We start from the raw sequence: 16821 nt of genomic DNA, 5'->3' as shown, positions 1-16821 counted from the left end.
ACTTAGATGGATAAAGTCCAAAAGATGGACAGTCACAAGTTGACAAGGATGTGGAGAAACTGGAATTCTTGTGTTCAGCCACTTTGGAAAATAGCTTGGTAGTTTCTTAAAAAGTTAAACAAAGATATACTATGTGGAGCATCAATTCTAGGTAGCTAGTGGAATCACCGGAGAAGGCGATGGCACCCCACTCCAGTACTCTTGTCTGGAAAATCCCATGGATGGAGGAGCCTGGTAGGCTGCAGTCCATGGGATCGCTAAGAGTCGGACACGACTGAGCGACTTCACTTTCACTTTTCACTTTCATGCATTGGAGAAGGAAATGGCAACCCACTCCAGTGTTCTTGCCTGGAGATTCCCGGGGACGGGGGAGCCTGGTGGGCTGCCGTCTATGGGGTTGCACAGAGTCAGGCACAACTGAAGCGACTTAGCAGCAGCAGCAGTGGAATCACACTAGCATCTCCCCTCCCCTATGGTCCAACTCCTAGGTATCTACCCATGAGAAATGAATCATTCTCCATCATTTCTATCACATTCTATTCCTTAGAAGGAGTCAAGGAATACAGCTCACACTCAGGGAGAGGAGAATTAAGCTCCAACTCTTGAAGGCAGGGGTCACATAATTTGTGGACACACTTTTAAACCATCCTCTGAGCCAGGTATGGTTCTACACTTTTCAGGAGGGAGATGTTTACTGTTGGCAAGTTGATGCTGTAAGGAAGAAATATTTATGCTTTCCTTTTGTCTTCAACTGATATAACATCATCCGTGTTAAGCATGGACCCATCCTTTCCTTCTCTTTATTCTTGCACTAAATATACCTCCCACAAGTCTTCATTGCTGCTGTTTATTTTTTGCTGTCCCCAATACATTCTGAAAATCTCCATACACGCTGGGTTTCAGACTTCCTGGTGCTGCTGCTAGATGTTATGCCCGTCTTTTGAATCTGTTCTCGGTGTTTTGGTAATTTTCATGCCATTAGATATTATGATTACCAGGGCCCTTGAGAATGCTGAGATCTTGATCATCTCTTATGGATGTTCCTTCCCAGCAGGCTCGGAAGGCTCTCTGTGCACAGGAACAAAAGCAGAAATGAATCAAAAGATGTCTTGATTAACAGCTGTGCAAATGGCTGAGAATTATAGTCAAGGGCAAGGGCTCCCTTGCCACAGGGCTGGCTGGGGATCCATCCGTGTATCTGGTTGCACTTACTGGGACGGCTGCGTGCACAGAAGCAGGGAGCATGTAGGTCTGGTACCACTTGGCAGTGCTGTGATCATGTCCAAACAGGGTCACAGGGCTCAGTGATCACACTCTCATCCTGCACCGCCCCCCCACCGGCAGGGGCTGCGAGGGGCTGGACAGAGGGGCCCGGCCGGAGAAGGGGTGTGTGTTGTCCCTACCTTGCATGCCCTTCACCGTTTCCAAGCCTGGCCTCTCCAGCAGGCCTGCCGTGTAGCTTGCTGTGTAGGCTCAGTGGGCTGCCATTTCCTATTCCAGGGGATCTCCCCAACCCAGGGATCGAACCTGCGTCTCTTGTGTCTCCTACGTTGGCAGGCGATTTCTTTACCATCTGTGCCACCAGGAAGCCCTTGTGATGGAGGCTATTTGCAACTATACTCAAAATGTCACTCTTTAGAAGGTCCACTCAGCCAATCCCTCTGAGTGTTCTCACAGCCAACAGAGCTTCCAGACTTGCACGCCTGGTCCCTGAGTTCATCATCCTGTCCTAGAGGGACCCTCCTCATTAAGGGGAAAAGCAGAGCAAAGTTCAGGTCGCCTGTGCCTCAGTCCTGGTTGGGTGATTTCGGGAAAGTCACGTGTCCTTTCTGCACCTGAACTTACTCCTGTAAAAAATAGAGATAATGGTATCTATTTCACTGGGTTGTGGTGAGGTTGACGCCTGCTATATTGTATATACATGTATTCATGTATGTGAGTATGTATGAAATCTCCTTGTAAACAGCAAGACCCGGATGGTGCATGCAGCTGTCATTGTCTTACCACTTTTTACTTAGTGGGAAGTTTATTCCATGTCTGGTTGGTGATGATCTGAAGTAGGAAGACAGAAAGCCTATAGCATACAGGGCATCAGAAAGTTCCCCAGATGTTTATACTTCTAGGTTTGAAGTTCTGGTTGACTGTGGTTCCCTCTCATTAGGCATCAAAATTCCACTCAGAATTCTGTCCTGGGAATTGCCGCTGCGGGAGAGTCTCTTCCCCGTTTGCATGGCTCATAGGATGTCACCTTGGGTCTGTTTCCAATCTCTGCATAGCATCTTGACCCTGGAATGTGGGAACATGAGGAGGTGTTTGTTTTACACTCCCTAATCCTTGAACACAAACTACAAAGTGTTCTCTGCCTTCTCAGAGAAAGACTGTCCCCATCTTGTTCTCATTCAGTTTGGAGAAGCGACAGATGTTGCTGTGTTTAGGATTGGTTAAAGTTCCTTCATTTCATGTAAAGGCATGCTAAATGCTTGCTTTGTGATTATCTGAACCCTGAACGGTGACTGTCTGAAAAGTAAACAAGGCAGCCAAACTGCAATGCTGCATCACTGCTTTAACGTTCTTTATGCTTCGTACATTCGCTGCTGGCTTTATACTGGAACACCGCGAGCTGATAGAAAACTGAGGACACATCTGTTCTCCTTTGCCACTTTCAAGTTTTTTTTTTTTAAATAATTTTATTTATTTATTTTTTGTCTTCACTGGGTCTTCGCTGCATGTAGGGCGTGGGCTTCTCACTGTGGGGCACAGGCTCTCGGCACTCAGGCTTCAGTAGCTGCAGCCTGTGGGCTCTGTAGGTGTGGCTGCCTCGTGGCATGTGGAATCTTCCCAGATCAAGGATCAAACTTGTGTCCCCTACACTGGCAGGCGGATCTCAATCACTGGACCACCAGGGGAGTCCTCAAGTCTTATTTGAGTCGAATGTTCAGTTTCATGCAGTTCTAGGAGAGGAACCCTATTCTGGAGTATGTGTTTCTTGTGGGTGGGGTCCCAGAGGGTGGCTCCAGTAGATCCCAGTGGTGGGCAGTCTCCTTCCCAGTAACTGCTCTTTGGAGAGCACATTTAATTTCAGACAACTGAATAACTTTATTTCTCCAAAATAACTTGAACTGCCTATCTCTATGGAAGTCAGCACACTCTACTTGTGGCTCAGATAGAACCAATAGCTATGCCTGTTTCATTTTTCTCTGTAGATGAGGGAACTGCAGAGAAACTGGAGGACCGTGAGTAAAACCAATGATACCCCCATATCTCCAGTAGTCTTATTTTTTGGTCCAGTGCCCGCCTTGTCTCCTTGTCTGGCATCAGAGGCTTTCTTTCCCGTTATAAGGATTTCAGACATTAGCAGGTGGGTGGGAGCTACTTTTGGAATGGGCTTCCCTGGTGGCTTAGATGGCAAAGAATCCACCTGAAATGCAGAAGGCCTGGGTTGGATCCCTGAATTGGGAAGATCCCCTGGAGAAGGGAATGGCGATAAGGAGGAGCCTGAAATGATACTACCACATTAAAAGAAAGAAAAAAAGCCTAACCCTGAAAATCACCTGGTCTTGTTCTTAGATGGTTAAAGTGGGTGGGCTTCCTCACCGACTTTTGTCCATTTGGAGTGTGCAGGAATCCAGCCCCCAGAAAGGCAGGGTCCCTTCTCCCTGGCTGGCACCTCTGGATATGGGTGCTGCCTTGGGTTTTCCTTGGGTACAAAGTTCCTGACAAAGCTGTGCATTACAGGATTGAGACAAAGCGGATACGACACACCACTTTGGAAATTTCTTCAGAAGTGCTTGGAAATGAAGGAGTTGGGGGTGGGGCGTCTCAGAGAAGAAAAGATGAGAGATGAGGTTAGACAGCTTTGTGGAGGGAAGAGAGATGGGGGGAGGGGGCAGTGGGGGGGAAGGCAGGGGCAGGTGGGAGGAGGCTCCATGGAAGAGCCCTCCTGAATTCAGGCAGAGCTCCCACCCCTGACTGTCCGGAGGCACAGCACCCAGCCTCCCCAGAGAAGCCGTGACCAGGTAGAGGAACAATCCTGCCTGCTTTAACCACCTAAGAACACCAAGATCAGGTGACTTTCAGGGTTACTTTTCTATTTTTTTTTTAATGTCATAGTATCATTTCAGGCTCTTCCTTAGTGCTATTCCCTTCTCCAGGGCATCTTCCCCACTGAGGGATCCAACCTGGGTCTCCTGTATTGAAGGTGGATTCTTTACCATCTGAGCCACCAGGGAAGCCCATTCCAAAAATAGCTCCCATCTACCTGCTGATGCCTGAAATCCTTGTAACAGGAAAGTCCCTCATGCCAGGCAAGGAGATAAAAGACTTCATTATGCAAATCTCCAGTGGAGCAGCTCCATCTGAAACTTATTCACATGAAAATATCCTCAACCAGCTTTTCAGCTGATGGAGTGACTGATAGCCCATGGAGATAGCATAGGTGTCTGCCACCCGACTCACGTGAGGACAGGCACGGGAAAGGGAAGGTGAGGAAGCCCTCACACAGCTCTGGCACCACTGTGCCGGCAGGAACCGCGTGTGGCTTCCCGAGATGGCTCGGGTTTAGGGCACATCTGTGAGTCCATGGTGTCTTGATCTTCTGGGCCTTAGGGTGGAGCCACACGGCCAGCGCGCAGATAAAGTGCTGGGTCTTCCGCTGGCTGAGTTCCTGTTTGTTGTCAGCGCTGGTTGTTCATCACATCCCAAACCTGGGGACCTGGGCATGAGAGCGAGGCGACCTGGGGTCCCTCCGCCCATTCCCTGCAGAAGGTGAGCACCTCTGGGGTCAGGTTTGGGTCCGTGAGCTGGAAGCAAAGCCCTTTATGGTTGAAGCTTTAAGTTGCCTCTTACTTGGTCCTTTCCCTGATGTGTGTGTAGTCTTAGCATAAGTGACACCTGGTGTCAGCTGTGCTGTGGGGGTTCAGGAAAGCCCTCGGGCAGTATCAAGGAGGCATCAAGGGGAGAACTGGGTCTTCTTCAGGAGCGTTCCTCCCGGACCCTCATGCCACTGTGGGGCCCAGCAGTGTACCGACAGGTCACGGTCAAGGTCAGCCGGGGTGGTGTGAGGACAGCCAAGCCTGTGAGCTCACAGGCAGGGGGCGCACCTCTCGAGAACGCCCCTAAGTATCTGGGGGGCCTTGGAGACAGGCTCGGATCTGGAACTCAGAACGAGGATTTGATCGTCTAGACCTGAGGACTGAGCGCTCCCGGGTGGACAGGCAGGCGTCCAGCATGTCTGCGGTGCTTGCGGAGGCCCGCCTTCCTCCCCGGGGTGTGGAAGAAGGGGCCCACACCTGCAAGCCTAGCTCTCAGAGGCGCCGTTTCCGCCCGTCACTGTGCTGCTTTTCCCTCACAAGGAATAGGTCTCGGCAAACTGATGAACTGATCATTCCCACCGCTGTAATTGTAGCAGCTCCGGTGGAGCCAGAGGGAAGATAATCAAGCGCGTCCTTTTGAGTAGTTCTTTACTCCAGGCCCTTGCTAAGTGTTTCCCTGACTATCTCATCTGTCTCCTTCCTCTAATTTTATTTTCCTCTGTGGAGCTCCCCTGGTCAATTATTTATCTTGTTTCTTGGCTGTTTTCTCCTCTAGACCATAAGTTCTGTGAGGACAGGGTTTTTTTTTTTTGTTTTTGTTTTTGGTCTGTTTTGTTCACTGATTTTATTCACTGTTTTATTTACTGAATACCTAGAACAGTGTCTGGCACATCTTGAGTTCTCCACGCATACTTGCCGAATGAATGAACTAATCAAACTGTCCTATTTTCTGCAAGCAGATGTTCAGCATTTGCTAATTTCAGAAACAGCCACATTTAACTTCTTGGAAGACCAGCTCATGCGCCATTCTCAGTGCTATGGGAGAGCTGAAGTAGCCACACGCAGAATGTGAGTTATTTCACTAGCCTTGGAATACTCCACACTAGGTTATGACTTCCAGAATGGCTTCTGTCATCTTTATGCCCAGTTTTCAGATGCCCAGTTCATTTTAAATACTTATAGAATGGTGTAGCATAAAGTGTCCTAAAAGATGGAGTTTCAGAGCCAAGACATGGTCCATGTTCCTAAGAGCCCACAGTCTAGTGGGAGAGTTAGATTTATTGCCAAATGATGTGGTTCATGCAGTAAGAGTACTATTAAGGAAGCAGGTGGATTTCAGATGGGTGGTCAGCAAAGCCCATGGAACAAATGATGCCCAAATAGGGTTTTGAGAAATCGGTAGGCTATCACATGATCAACAAGATGGGCAGAAGGCCCATGCCAACTCAAAGAGACGTGGAAGAGTGGCTTGGTATCACTGGACCATTCTGTGCTTATCAGGAGAGGCAGGGACCACACAACTGAAGTGAGCATGGGTTGTACCTCTAGCTGTGGGTCCTGGTCACTCTTAATGTTTCAGATGCATCCTGCTGGTGGCTGGTGGCTGGGCACCGCCACCTGGGCAGTTCAGAGTCATTGCAAGAGCTGGGTGAACAGACTTACTCCACTTGGCCAGGGTCTGTTTTATCTCTTTACGTTAACTTTCTGAGAATAAATCAGATGACTGTTTTTTTTGTTTTTTTTTTGTGGCCAGATATCAAAAGACAGTGAAGTAGAACAGTTTCACACAAAAGAATTTCATGAGGTAGACTCATAATGAAGTTTGAATTCATATACTCTAGGGTCCCTGAAAGACACTGGTTGTGTGTGGCTGCTAGAATGACGACCATGTTCTTTCACAAAGAGGAGGGAAAGGGACAGTCGGAATTCCTCCTTTTGCCTATGAAAGCAAAACTTGCAAGTAATGGGAAAAGGCATGAAGGAGAGGAGCAGAGAGCAGAGTTTGGATCATTTCTATGGGGGCATATGGTCTTTTGGGGCTGCTGTGACTTTTTTAGCCTTAGAGGAGACTGAGAGCTCCTGCTGGCTTAATGAGAGGCTACCTTTGTCATCTTTTAGAAGTAAAGCTTAGAACAAGTACAGTGACCCCTCAGTGTATGCAGGAGATTGGTTCCAGGACCCCCTTCAAGTACCAAAACCCAGGGATTGCTCAAGTCCTTTATATAAAGAGGTATTATTGTTCATTGTTCAGTCACTCAATTGTGTCCAACTCTTTGCGACCCCAGGAGTGCAGCATGCCAGGCCTCCCAGTCCTTCACTATCTCCCAGAGTTTTAGCTCGAACTCATGTCCATTGAGTCAATGATGCCATCCAACCATCTCATCCTCTGTCGTCCCCTTCTCCTCCTGCCTTCAATCCTTCCCAGCACTGGGGCTTTTCCAGTGAATGGGCTTTTCCAGTGAATCGGCTCTTCGCATCAGGTGGCCAAATTATTCAAGCTTTAGCTTCAGCATCAGTCCTTCCAATGAATATTCAGTGTTGTAGTATTTGCATATAACCTACAAACATCCTCCCATATACTTTAAATCATCTCTAGATTATTTATAATACTTAGCACAATGCAAATGATATGTAAATAGTTGTAAATACAATGGAAATACTATGTAAATAGTTGCCAGTGCACAGCAAATTCAAGTTTCGTTTGGAACTTTCTGAAATTGTTTTTCAATTTTTTTTTTGGCGTACTTTTGATTCGTGGTTGGTTGACTCCTTGGACACAGAACCCGCAGATATGGAGGGCTGATGGTACTGCACAAGGATGGAGAGCCAGAGGCTCAGACTCAGGTTTGGCTACTCTTCATGGTCCAGTGGTGCCGTAAGTTGCATCATCAAGTCTCAATTTCTTGAGCACTCAAACAAAAGGGAATGTAGCTAGAGCCCACAGAATCCTTCATAAAATACTTTAAAGGTGTTCTTACAACTTCCAGATGTTAGAACAGTGAGATGTAAAAGAAATTCCTACCCATCACTATAATGGCTTAGATACAGGTTAAGGCACCCAGACTGTTAGCCTCCCTGGTGGATCAGATGGTGAAGCATCTGCCCACAATGCAGGAGACCCAGGTTCGATCCCCGGGTTGGGAAGATCCCCTGGAGAAGGAAACGGCAACCCATTCCAGGACTCTTGCCTGGATAATCCCATGGACGGAGGAGCATTGTAGGCTACAGTCCATGGGGTCGCAAAGAGTGAGACACGACTGAGCGACTTCACTTCTTCACTTACTGTTAGTGAAGGTCTGTAGATAACAATCTATACTTTTATATAAATCTTTACATTTGGGAGAGATTTGACTACAATATAGAGGTGTGAAACTCATGGTGAGCTTTTTTCTTTTCTTTTTTTTTAATAGCATGCTACTTTATAGAGAAATCTTCTTTAGGAAGCAGGTTTTCCATTTATATAAAGCATGAAACTCAACATGTATTATAGAGAAAAGAGGGGTATATTGAATGTATATAAATTTATTTGCCTTGGCAATTATTTATTTACAATTGATGATTGATACCAAAAATCGAGGTAAAGATATACATGAGGTATAAATATATTATTTAAAGGCAGTATGTTTTATTTCCATTGGCAAGATAACAATGCATAAAATACTGTGGCATTTGACAAACAAGCTTGATGCATCTTTCTCCTCTTTTTTGTGTTTTTAAGATGCACTGTGTTGTAGGCAGCAGGGGTGTACTTAGTATGTGCATGAAAAATAAAAAGGTAATTTGAAGAGAAGGGGAGTCAGAAATCAAATCATGTTGTTTCTATTCTAAGTGTCCTCGAGATCTAGGCTTCTCAGGGTGTGGTCTTTGCCCTGAAGCTGGTTCAGAATCCAGAATCCAGAATCTCAGGCCTGCCTGATCCTGCCAGAATCAGAGGCTCATGGTAACAAGATCTCCAGGTGATCCGTGTGCTGCTGAGGCTGGAAAAGCCCTGCTCTGGGTAACAGGACACTGTTCATCCTTGTGCGCCTGTCACACCTCCTGAAAACACGCGGGCCCATCTCTGGAGTGGGACCAGCATTAAGCTACATTAAAATTCACTAACGATCCTGTCTATGTAATCTGGCATATGTGGTTAAATTTAGGATGTGAATTTGTTTTGCTCACAGAGCATTGCGCAAATGGAAAACTTTGGGTTTGCCACCACCTTCTTCGGTAGGCAAGGAAACAAAAAAAATTCCTCGATTACAATTCAGACAGTATGATTTTACTTGTACCATCCAGAACTCATTTATAGCATTTTTATTCCTCTCAATAAAAGAATTGCACAATGCTGATAAAAGAAAACATTACAATATAAAAAGAAAACACTCAGTTTTTTTTCCCCTCCAACACCAATTGCTAAATTATGATACCAATCTCTCCCTGAAATCAAACACAATAAATTATCTTCCTCTTTAGAGTTGCTGAATTACAATAAAAAAAACCCCAACTTAAAATCCATCAGCGATTGGTTAAGGATAGTCAATTTGCTTAGTCCATACAATAATAAATAAGGTTCGGTCAAATGCATAGCTAGCTTGACTAACTAATGAAGAAACATGGACTTAACAAACCTGTGTATATTTTCTAAAGCTAATTGAAGAACACAGTTTTGGTCTTAATGTTAGTTTAAAACCCTGTCTTTCAGATTGCAGAACTTTAATGAGTAATATCTTAAGAGCATCATACGTAGCAATATTAGAACTCCCTGAAGCTGTAATGGTCCAGGACTCTTGAGTGACCAGCATCTCCCTTTATCTGGTGTCCAGAGTTAAATTCAGTGCAAGACGTTGGTAAGAAAATGTCAATTAACTGTGACCATTAAATAGGCCACTGGTCAAATAGAATGACATTTAAGAACATTATGCAATGTATCTATGAAACCTCAACAAAACACAGAGGCTCCCTTTGGTTGTGAATATGCCAAGGCTATGATATTCAGCTCTAATCAGCAGGGAAGTACAGGTTCTGTTTCAGTCATTGGAGCTGACTCCAGTGGTCCGCGGGCATCTGGCATTTCAGTGAAACTGTATCTGCCGGCCCCATGGCAACTGGTAATATAGTCTTAAATCTGCTAACGACTACTCACCCACTTCTTGGCTTTAAAGAGGACTATTATTTTCCTCGCTTTATCCAACGCCCCACTCTGTTTTGAATGATACAAGCTGACAACACGTGAGAACCATTTAATGTGTTTTCCTTTGGTTGGTTAATCTTTGGTAAAACATCAGGGCGGACCACTTGTTTTCACACTTTGGTGTTAGCAGCAGATTCTGCTCAGCTTACAGGGCAGCGGGGACACAGGGCCCAGAGAGGCTTGGAAAGAACCGTGTGCCAAAAGGGCTCACCTGATCAGATGCACTCCTTTTCAAAATACGCAATTATATATAAAATTGACATTTTACATATATACAGTAAAGATAAAGATATACACACATATGTACATACGCTCTACATACATTTATTTACAGTTAATGATAGTGCTTCTTAGAAGCCTTTAAATAGCAAAATTAGGCAACGCACAAGGAATAATCGATTTAATTTTAAGTAACATAGATAAATGTTCTTGATTTTTAAAAATATTATATTAGTAGGGATGTAGCCGTCTCCAGGAAGGCTAGGAAAAGTTCTCAGAAATTCTTGCATCTTCAACATTCCGATTTCTCAGTGCTTCTGCTTTTGAGCAGTAACCTTGTCAATCGGTCTCTCTCTCTCCCTTGCTTCCTCGCGCTCACACTCTCTCACACAGTTTGCTTCCGCTTCCTCTTCCCTGAGTTTGATGTCACACTTGGGAAAACTCAGATTTTAGTCTCTGGACCCTCAGCAATGAGGGGCTGAAAAGAGTTTCTAATCCTGGCAACTTCCGCCGCACACAGATGTCCAAAGCCTTTATTGTACCATTCTGGGGAGTGACCTCTGTGGGGACAAAAACGGGCAGGGAAGTGGGAAAGCCTCTTCCATATCACAACAGTCTGTCACGGTCAACATGGCGCGCCCGTGCCCGGCCTGTCAGCTCGCCTGCCTTCCCCGGGGGGCTGCTGCTCCGAGGACCTGCGAACCTCATTCTGTCAATGCGGGCCCGTGAAAAGCCTTCCTGGCTAAGGGTTTGGTCTGTCTTTGCAGCATTCACCAGGTGCTTTCAAATGATAGCGTCCTCTCAGGGACGAGTCTGACTTAATTCAAGAATTTACGGAGAAAACCCAGTTTATATCCACCCAGACCAAGAACTCAGTTTAGCATCATGAATGCACTGAAAAAGGTTGGATTTAAATTAGTTCCTTCTCAGAGGAGGGCAACTGGAGGGAGCAGAAAAGCGTACAGGCTGGAAAGCAACATAAGAGGACTCGTATTTCCTGAGCATCTGCTATGTGCCAGGCGCCAGTGCTGGCGTTCGTCCCGTGAGAGCAGCACAACACACGTGGGACAAACGGAAAATAAAGACGGGCATGGGACCTTCTCCTGAAAGTCAGAATTTTAGCACAGCTGGAACGAGAAGTGAGGGGAATGATTCGTAATCATTGAGACAATGTGTTAATGGTCAGGAGGAGGGAAGGACAGAGCAGTAGGGGTCAGATGGGAAAGAGGGCCCTGTGCCTGCCACCTCCAGGAGCCCGCACTCACCTCAGGTCCACCCTGCAGATGTGGGTCAGCCGCGACTTGCCCGAGCCACATGGCTCTATCAAGTACTGGGAGTCCATCACCGCAGCGCGCACGCCGCCCATGAGCTGGGCTTCCTCGTGCTCCACGGACAGGGACACTAGGGTGCACATTCCTTTGGGCAAATCGGTCTTCCAGGTCCTGCAGCGCAACAAACCCACACGTGGGAATTATGGCGGAGAGAGAAAGAAAACCCTGAGCACGGCGCTGAGGCTTACGCTGACATTTTCTTGCTCAAATTCCTAGCCCAGTTACTTGGATTCAGCTAATGGTTCTCACAAGTGTGTGTAAAGCTTATACAGTGCGGTTCAAAGCAGGGGTCTCATCCCTCTGACCCAGAGGTCAGAAACGACTTTGCAATTTTTAGAGATTCTTTCCAAATTCCAAACTGAGGCTGCAGAGACTCCTGCACATTCCGGAAGGGCCTGCTGGTCCCACCATTTGGGAATCGGGACTTGCTCATTAAATTCTTTCACCAAACATCTACTGGATGTGCAAGCTATGAGAAGCCACTGAAGACACAAAGGTCCAATCAGGAGGAGAAAGAGACCTCCAGAGAGAACTCTGAAACACGCTGACAAGCACAGTGATAAGGCTGTGCAACGAGAACTGAGATCATGCACACGGGAAGGCTTCCTGGAGGAGGTGATGCTCCACTCAAGTCTGAAAGGATACATGAGCTGACGATGCTCAGTTAGAAGAAAGCTCGACACATGTGGACTGCTAACTGCTTTCAAATCCTTGAGAGGCTCTTGAGTGGGAGAAGAAATAAATACAGTTGATTTGACTCCAGAAAGCAGAGATATGAAGGTGTGTTTCAATCCAGTGCAGAGAAGAGCTGTCTCACAATGTGTACTCTTCAAAAATGGAATGGGCTGTATGAGGAGTAGTGAGCTCATTGTTACTGGAGCTATTTAAGCATAGAAGGGGGTAAGTAAGTGAAGTTGCTCAGTCGTGTCCGACCCTTTGCAACCCTGTGGACTGTAGCCTACCAGGCTTCTCCATCCATGGGATTCTCCAGGCAAGAATACTGGAGTGGGTTACCATTTCCTTCTCCAGGGGATCTTCCCGACCCAGGGATTGAACCCAGGTTTCCCGCATCGGAGGCAGATGCTTTAACCTCTGAGCCACCAGGGAAGATATAGAAGCGGGTACCACTTAGGAAAAGGTTGTAGATGGAAGTCATGAGCATCTCTGTAGCAACCATTTCTACCACAGGATATGGGTTTGATTATTATAATCTCAGTTATTAAGTCACAAATCCTATCCCCTTGCTTAGTTATCTTATCTATAACTTCATCTTCTTCTACCACACAAGAAACATGTTACCAAGAAACTTGGGAATAAGCAAGCCCAACAAATTTCTTAGCAACTTCTCCATGGGTATGAGCATTCTCTTTTCATGCATGATGCTATAATTAAGAACAAAGACGGAAAGTTGTATAGATTTGTGGGGATAAAATGGAAAAAGCCTTCAGTGACTACCACTGGAACCTCCTGAGGAACTAGAGAAAGGGATGAAGTGAGACATGAACGTGGTAATCTTGAAAGGAGACCATCCATGGCACTTTCTACCTCTTGTATCACAACCACAAGGAATTCCTGCTACAAGCAACATGTCTGGTTCATTATTCATCTTCTTGGGTGCCGAGTTTTCCTTCCTCAGCTTCATGGTCCACCCACCCTCTCCTTCAAGTCTTGGATCAAATATCAACACAGTGAGACTCTGCTCCGACCCTCTATCTTACGTATCACCCTAAGATAAGTAACCCCTTCATGGATCACAGCCTTGTGAGAGCTGGGCGATAAAGACTGCTGAGCACCAAAGAACTGATGTTTTTGAACTGTGGTGCTGGAGAAGACTGTTAAGAGTCCCTTGGACTATAAGGAGATCAAACCAGTCAATCCTAAAGGAACTCAACCCTGAATATTCATTGGAAAGATTGATGCTGAAACTGAAGCTCCAATACTTTGGCCATCTAATGTGAAGAGCAACTCAACAGAAAAGATCCTGATGCTGAGAAAGATTGAGGGCGGGAGGAGAAGGGGGTGGCAGAGGATGAGATGATTAGATAGCACCACCGACTCAATGGACATGAATCTGAGCAAACTCCGGGAGACAGTGAAGGACAGGAGAGCCTAGTAAGCTGCAATCCATGGGGTCACAGAGTCAGAAACGACTTAGTGACTGAACAACAACAGAAAAGAAATCCTAGTCCCCTTGCTTATTCTTTATTGACTCTTCCTAATAAAATATAAATCTCAAGAGAGCAGGACTGTGGTCTGTTCACAGCAGTATCTTGAGTCTCCAACAGTGCCTGGCACAAGGCCGGGATGGAATGGGACTCTAAAAATGGCAGGCGGGTGGCACTGCAGGAAGAGTGGGAGGAGGGCTGTTCCATGAACGGACTCTGGCCCTCAGCCTCCTCTAAGGGGAGTGGAGAGTGGACCATGGTAGGGCTCTAACCTACCAGTTCCCAGGGCTGCCATCCTGGAACTATTTGACTTCTTGCTTGCAACACTGAAGGTGTAAAATTTAACTTCCAATGAGATGAGTAATGTCCCAATAACTGTGTCAAGAAGCCATGCTTACAATTTCCCACATTCTCCACCAGCATCCCATTGTGGCTAAGATAAACATGTATATTTGGGTGAAAAAAAAAAATGACCCTTGAAATTCAAGGTCCTAAGGACCAATTCCAAAGGCAGAAATAGCTCATGCGAAAAGTAATCTTTAGTTTGTCATCAAGACTAGTTTAATAAAGAAACTATTTTAAATATGCATTTGGGAATTTCACCAGTGATTTTTTTTTAATACTGCTAATATATGAGAAGAGATGGTATTCACCATCAGTTATCAGTAAAAAAAATTTTTTTACTTAATTATATTTTATTTGGGTTTGTCAGTATCCTCCATCCCCATTCTTTCCGATTCAGTACAGACTCACCAGCCAACATACACAGCTCCACTGTCCCACTGCCTACTGTTAGTCAAGCATCCCATTCTAAATCCAGAGAACAGGGGTCTGGAACTCAACTCACAAATCTATTAGAAGCAATATTTCAGCAGATGAGATCAGAGTCTCAAGCCTTGTCAGGCCCTGAAATCTTTCTGGACATTCAAGTGTCTCAGCATAGTTGGATCTTCAGGGCTGGGCCAACGTTTCCTTGCATGGGGATGACTTATAAACACGTAAGGGCTTCCCTGGTGGCTCAGAGGATAAAGAATTTGCCTGCAATCCAGGAGACCTGGATTAGATCCCTAGGTCTGGAAGATCCCTGGGAGGAGACCAAGGCAACTCACTCCAGTATTCTTGCCTGGAGAATTCCATAGACAGAGGAGCCCGGCAGGCTACAGTCCATGGGGTTGCAAAGAATTACACACGACTGAGCATAGTCTGAATGTGTGAAGTTATACAGATGAATTCTGAAGTTACACACACTCTGGATGGAGAGCCACACCACTGAAGACTTGCCTTTTCCAGGCGGAGAAAAACAAAATCAAGAGAAAAGCCAGTGAGATTCAATTTGCATAATTTGGCAGAAAGTTCAGCTGGACAAACAGCAGCTCTTCTTGGGACTCTGTTCTAAGGAAATGAACGATATTTATGGCCTAATAAACCGTATGCTCTATAATGAAAGGGGCCATAAGAGAGCACGGCAGAACTGTGAATTGGGTGAAAGAAGCAGGAGGTCGGGCATGAATACGGCAGTCAGTTTTCACTGAGGGAAGTGAACTGAGGGCCGGCGCCAGTGTTCCCGGTGGAGGCTGAACTTCGGTGGGAGAATGCAGTGACATGCTTCCATCTGCAGCTCTCACCCTGCTTTTGGAGCAGAGGGTCAGGCTTACCTGAGAACCACGAAGTCCCTGGAGGGGTGGGGCGCCATGCTGTTCAGCACGTACTGATAGACTTCAGTCTGTTTGTCCAACGTTTCCACAACCTTCCACTGCACGAAGTCCTCGTCCCACAGGTGGCGCTCCCTCAACACGCGGTTCAGAACCACCGAGGGGGGCGCCTCCACCTCAGCGGAAGCCTTCCACAGCCTCAGCGGGGGCCCGTCTCCCACCTGGGGAAAGACACCCGCAGCGGCTGAGAGGTCCCTGGCTCTTCAGAACCTACCAGGCTTCACTGGGTGTTCAAGAAGCCTCATCGATTATGGAACTTGACAGTGATTCTGTACACCTCAGGTTTAAAATGTTCACCCTTAAGCTTAAGAAGAGTGGCAGTAAAAACGATAACCAGCAGCACACAGTGCTCCCTGTGTGCTAAGCATTGTTCTTAGTTTTTTATTTTCCATTTTTTTAAAATTAATTTTTATTGCAGTATAGTTGCTTTCCAGTGTTGCCTTAGTGTTTGCAAAGTGAATCAGCTATACGTATACACATATCTCCTCTTTCTGGGCTTCCTTCCTATTTAGGTTGCCACAGAGCACTGACTTCCCAGTGCTACAGGGTAGGTTCTGATTAGTTATCTATTTTATACATAGTATCCACAGTGTATATATGTTCTCTGGTAGTGGTCCTGTTATTATGTCCGTTATGCAAATGAGAGCATGGAGGCACAGACAGGAGTGTGACTCGCCCAACGTCACACAGCTCAGGGGCAGAGCCCGGCCTGGGTCCAGAAGGGTGGCTCCACAGTCTGCTACCTGGTTACATAGTCAGACTCTGGTGCAGAGCTTTGACCAGTTCCTATGTGTGACAAGCCCTGGAGACAAAGGGGCCACCTTCGAAGCAAAACAAATTCCAGGTTGTTAGATGTGGCTCTTTGGGAGTAAATTATTTTTCCAAGACCCAAGATTACCTTTTTGAAAGCAAGCTCTGTGCTGTCTGTGCTTGGACATGTGACCCATCCTTTGAACTTCTCCCTGGCTTCCTTCTGGAGGCCCTGGACAAGATGTTCCAGGTACGTGTGGAAAGTGGCCCCGCTGTCCTCCAGCTGGGCCCCCAGCTCTTCCAGAGTTGGCGGATGGATCTCAGCCTCCACATACGAATTATGAGACTGGGCCACCATCTCAAGCGGGACCTGAACCAACGGGCACACAGAAGAGCAACACAGAAATGTTGAGACTGATAGAGAAAGTGAAGTAGCGTCACCGAAAACCACGGTATTGGTGACAGGCCAGGTGCCGCAGGGCAAGAGGTGTTTGTCTGAGATCAGTGACAGCAGTCGGGAGAAAGGGCTTCTGAAAGTCAGGAAACCCAGATCTGTTTGAGGCTACATTTATTATTCAGAACATCGCCACGACTTCCCATTCATCCTTTCCATTTTTCTTTGATTTTACTTGTCATATATTTTTATTCAGTTTGGCA

General features: G+C 46.3%; 1 protein-coding gene across 14 annotated transcripts in view; it reads right to left on the bottom strand.

Moving 5' to 3' along the window:
* Nucleotides 1-9053: 9053 nt before the first annotated feature.
* STARD13 (StAR related lipid transfer domain containing 13) overlaps nt 9054-16821 on the bottom strand; it is a 492092-nt gene continuing 484324 nt past the window's right edge. For all 14 annotated transcript variants that reach the window (XM_086329392.1, XM_086329395.1, XM_086329394.1 and 11 more), the window contains 4 exons: nt 16313-16534; nt 15358-15575; nt 11472-11648; nt 9054-10766 (listed from right to left, as the gene is read on the bottom strand). In XM_086329392.1, coding sequence (XP_086185518.1) covers nt 10649-10766; nt 11472-11648; nt 15358-15575; nt 16313-16534 — 735 coding nt within the window. In that variant the 3' untranslated portion in view covers nt 9054-10648. The remainder of the gene's footprint in view (nt 10767-11471; nt 11649-15357; nt 15576-16312; nt 16535-16821) is intronic.

Source organism: Bos grunniens, chromosome 12 (assembly GCF_055505025.1).
Source record: "Bos grunniens cultivar Pamir isolate PY7600 chromosome 12, Bosgru_T2T1.0, whole genome shotgun sequence".
NCBI lineage: Eukaryota > Metazoa > Chordata > Mammalia > Artiodactyla > Bovidae > Bos > Bos grunniens.
This window is presented reverse-complemented; position numbering and strand designations above follow the sequence as displayed.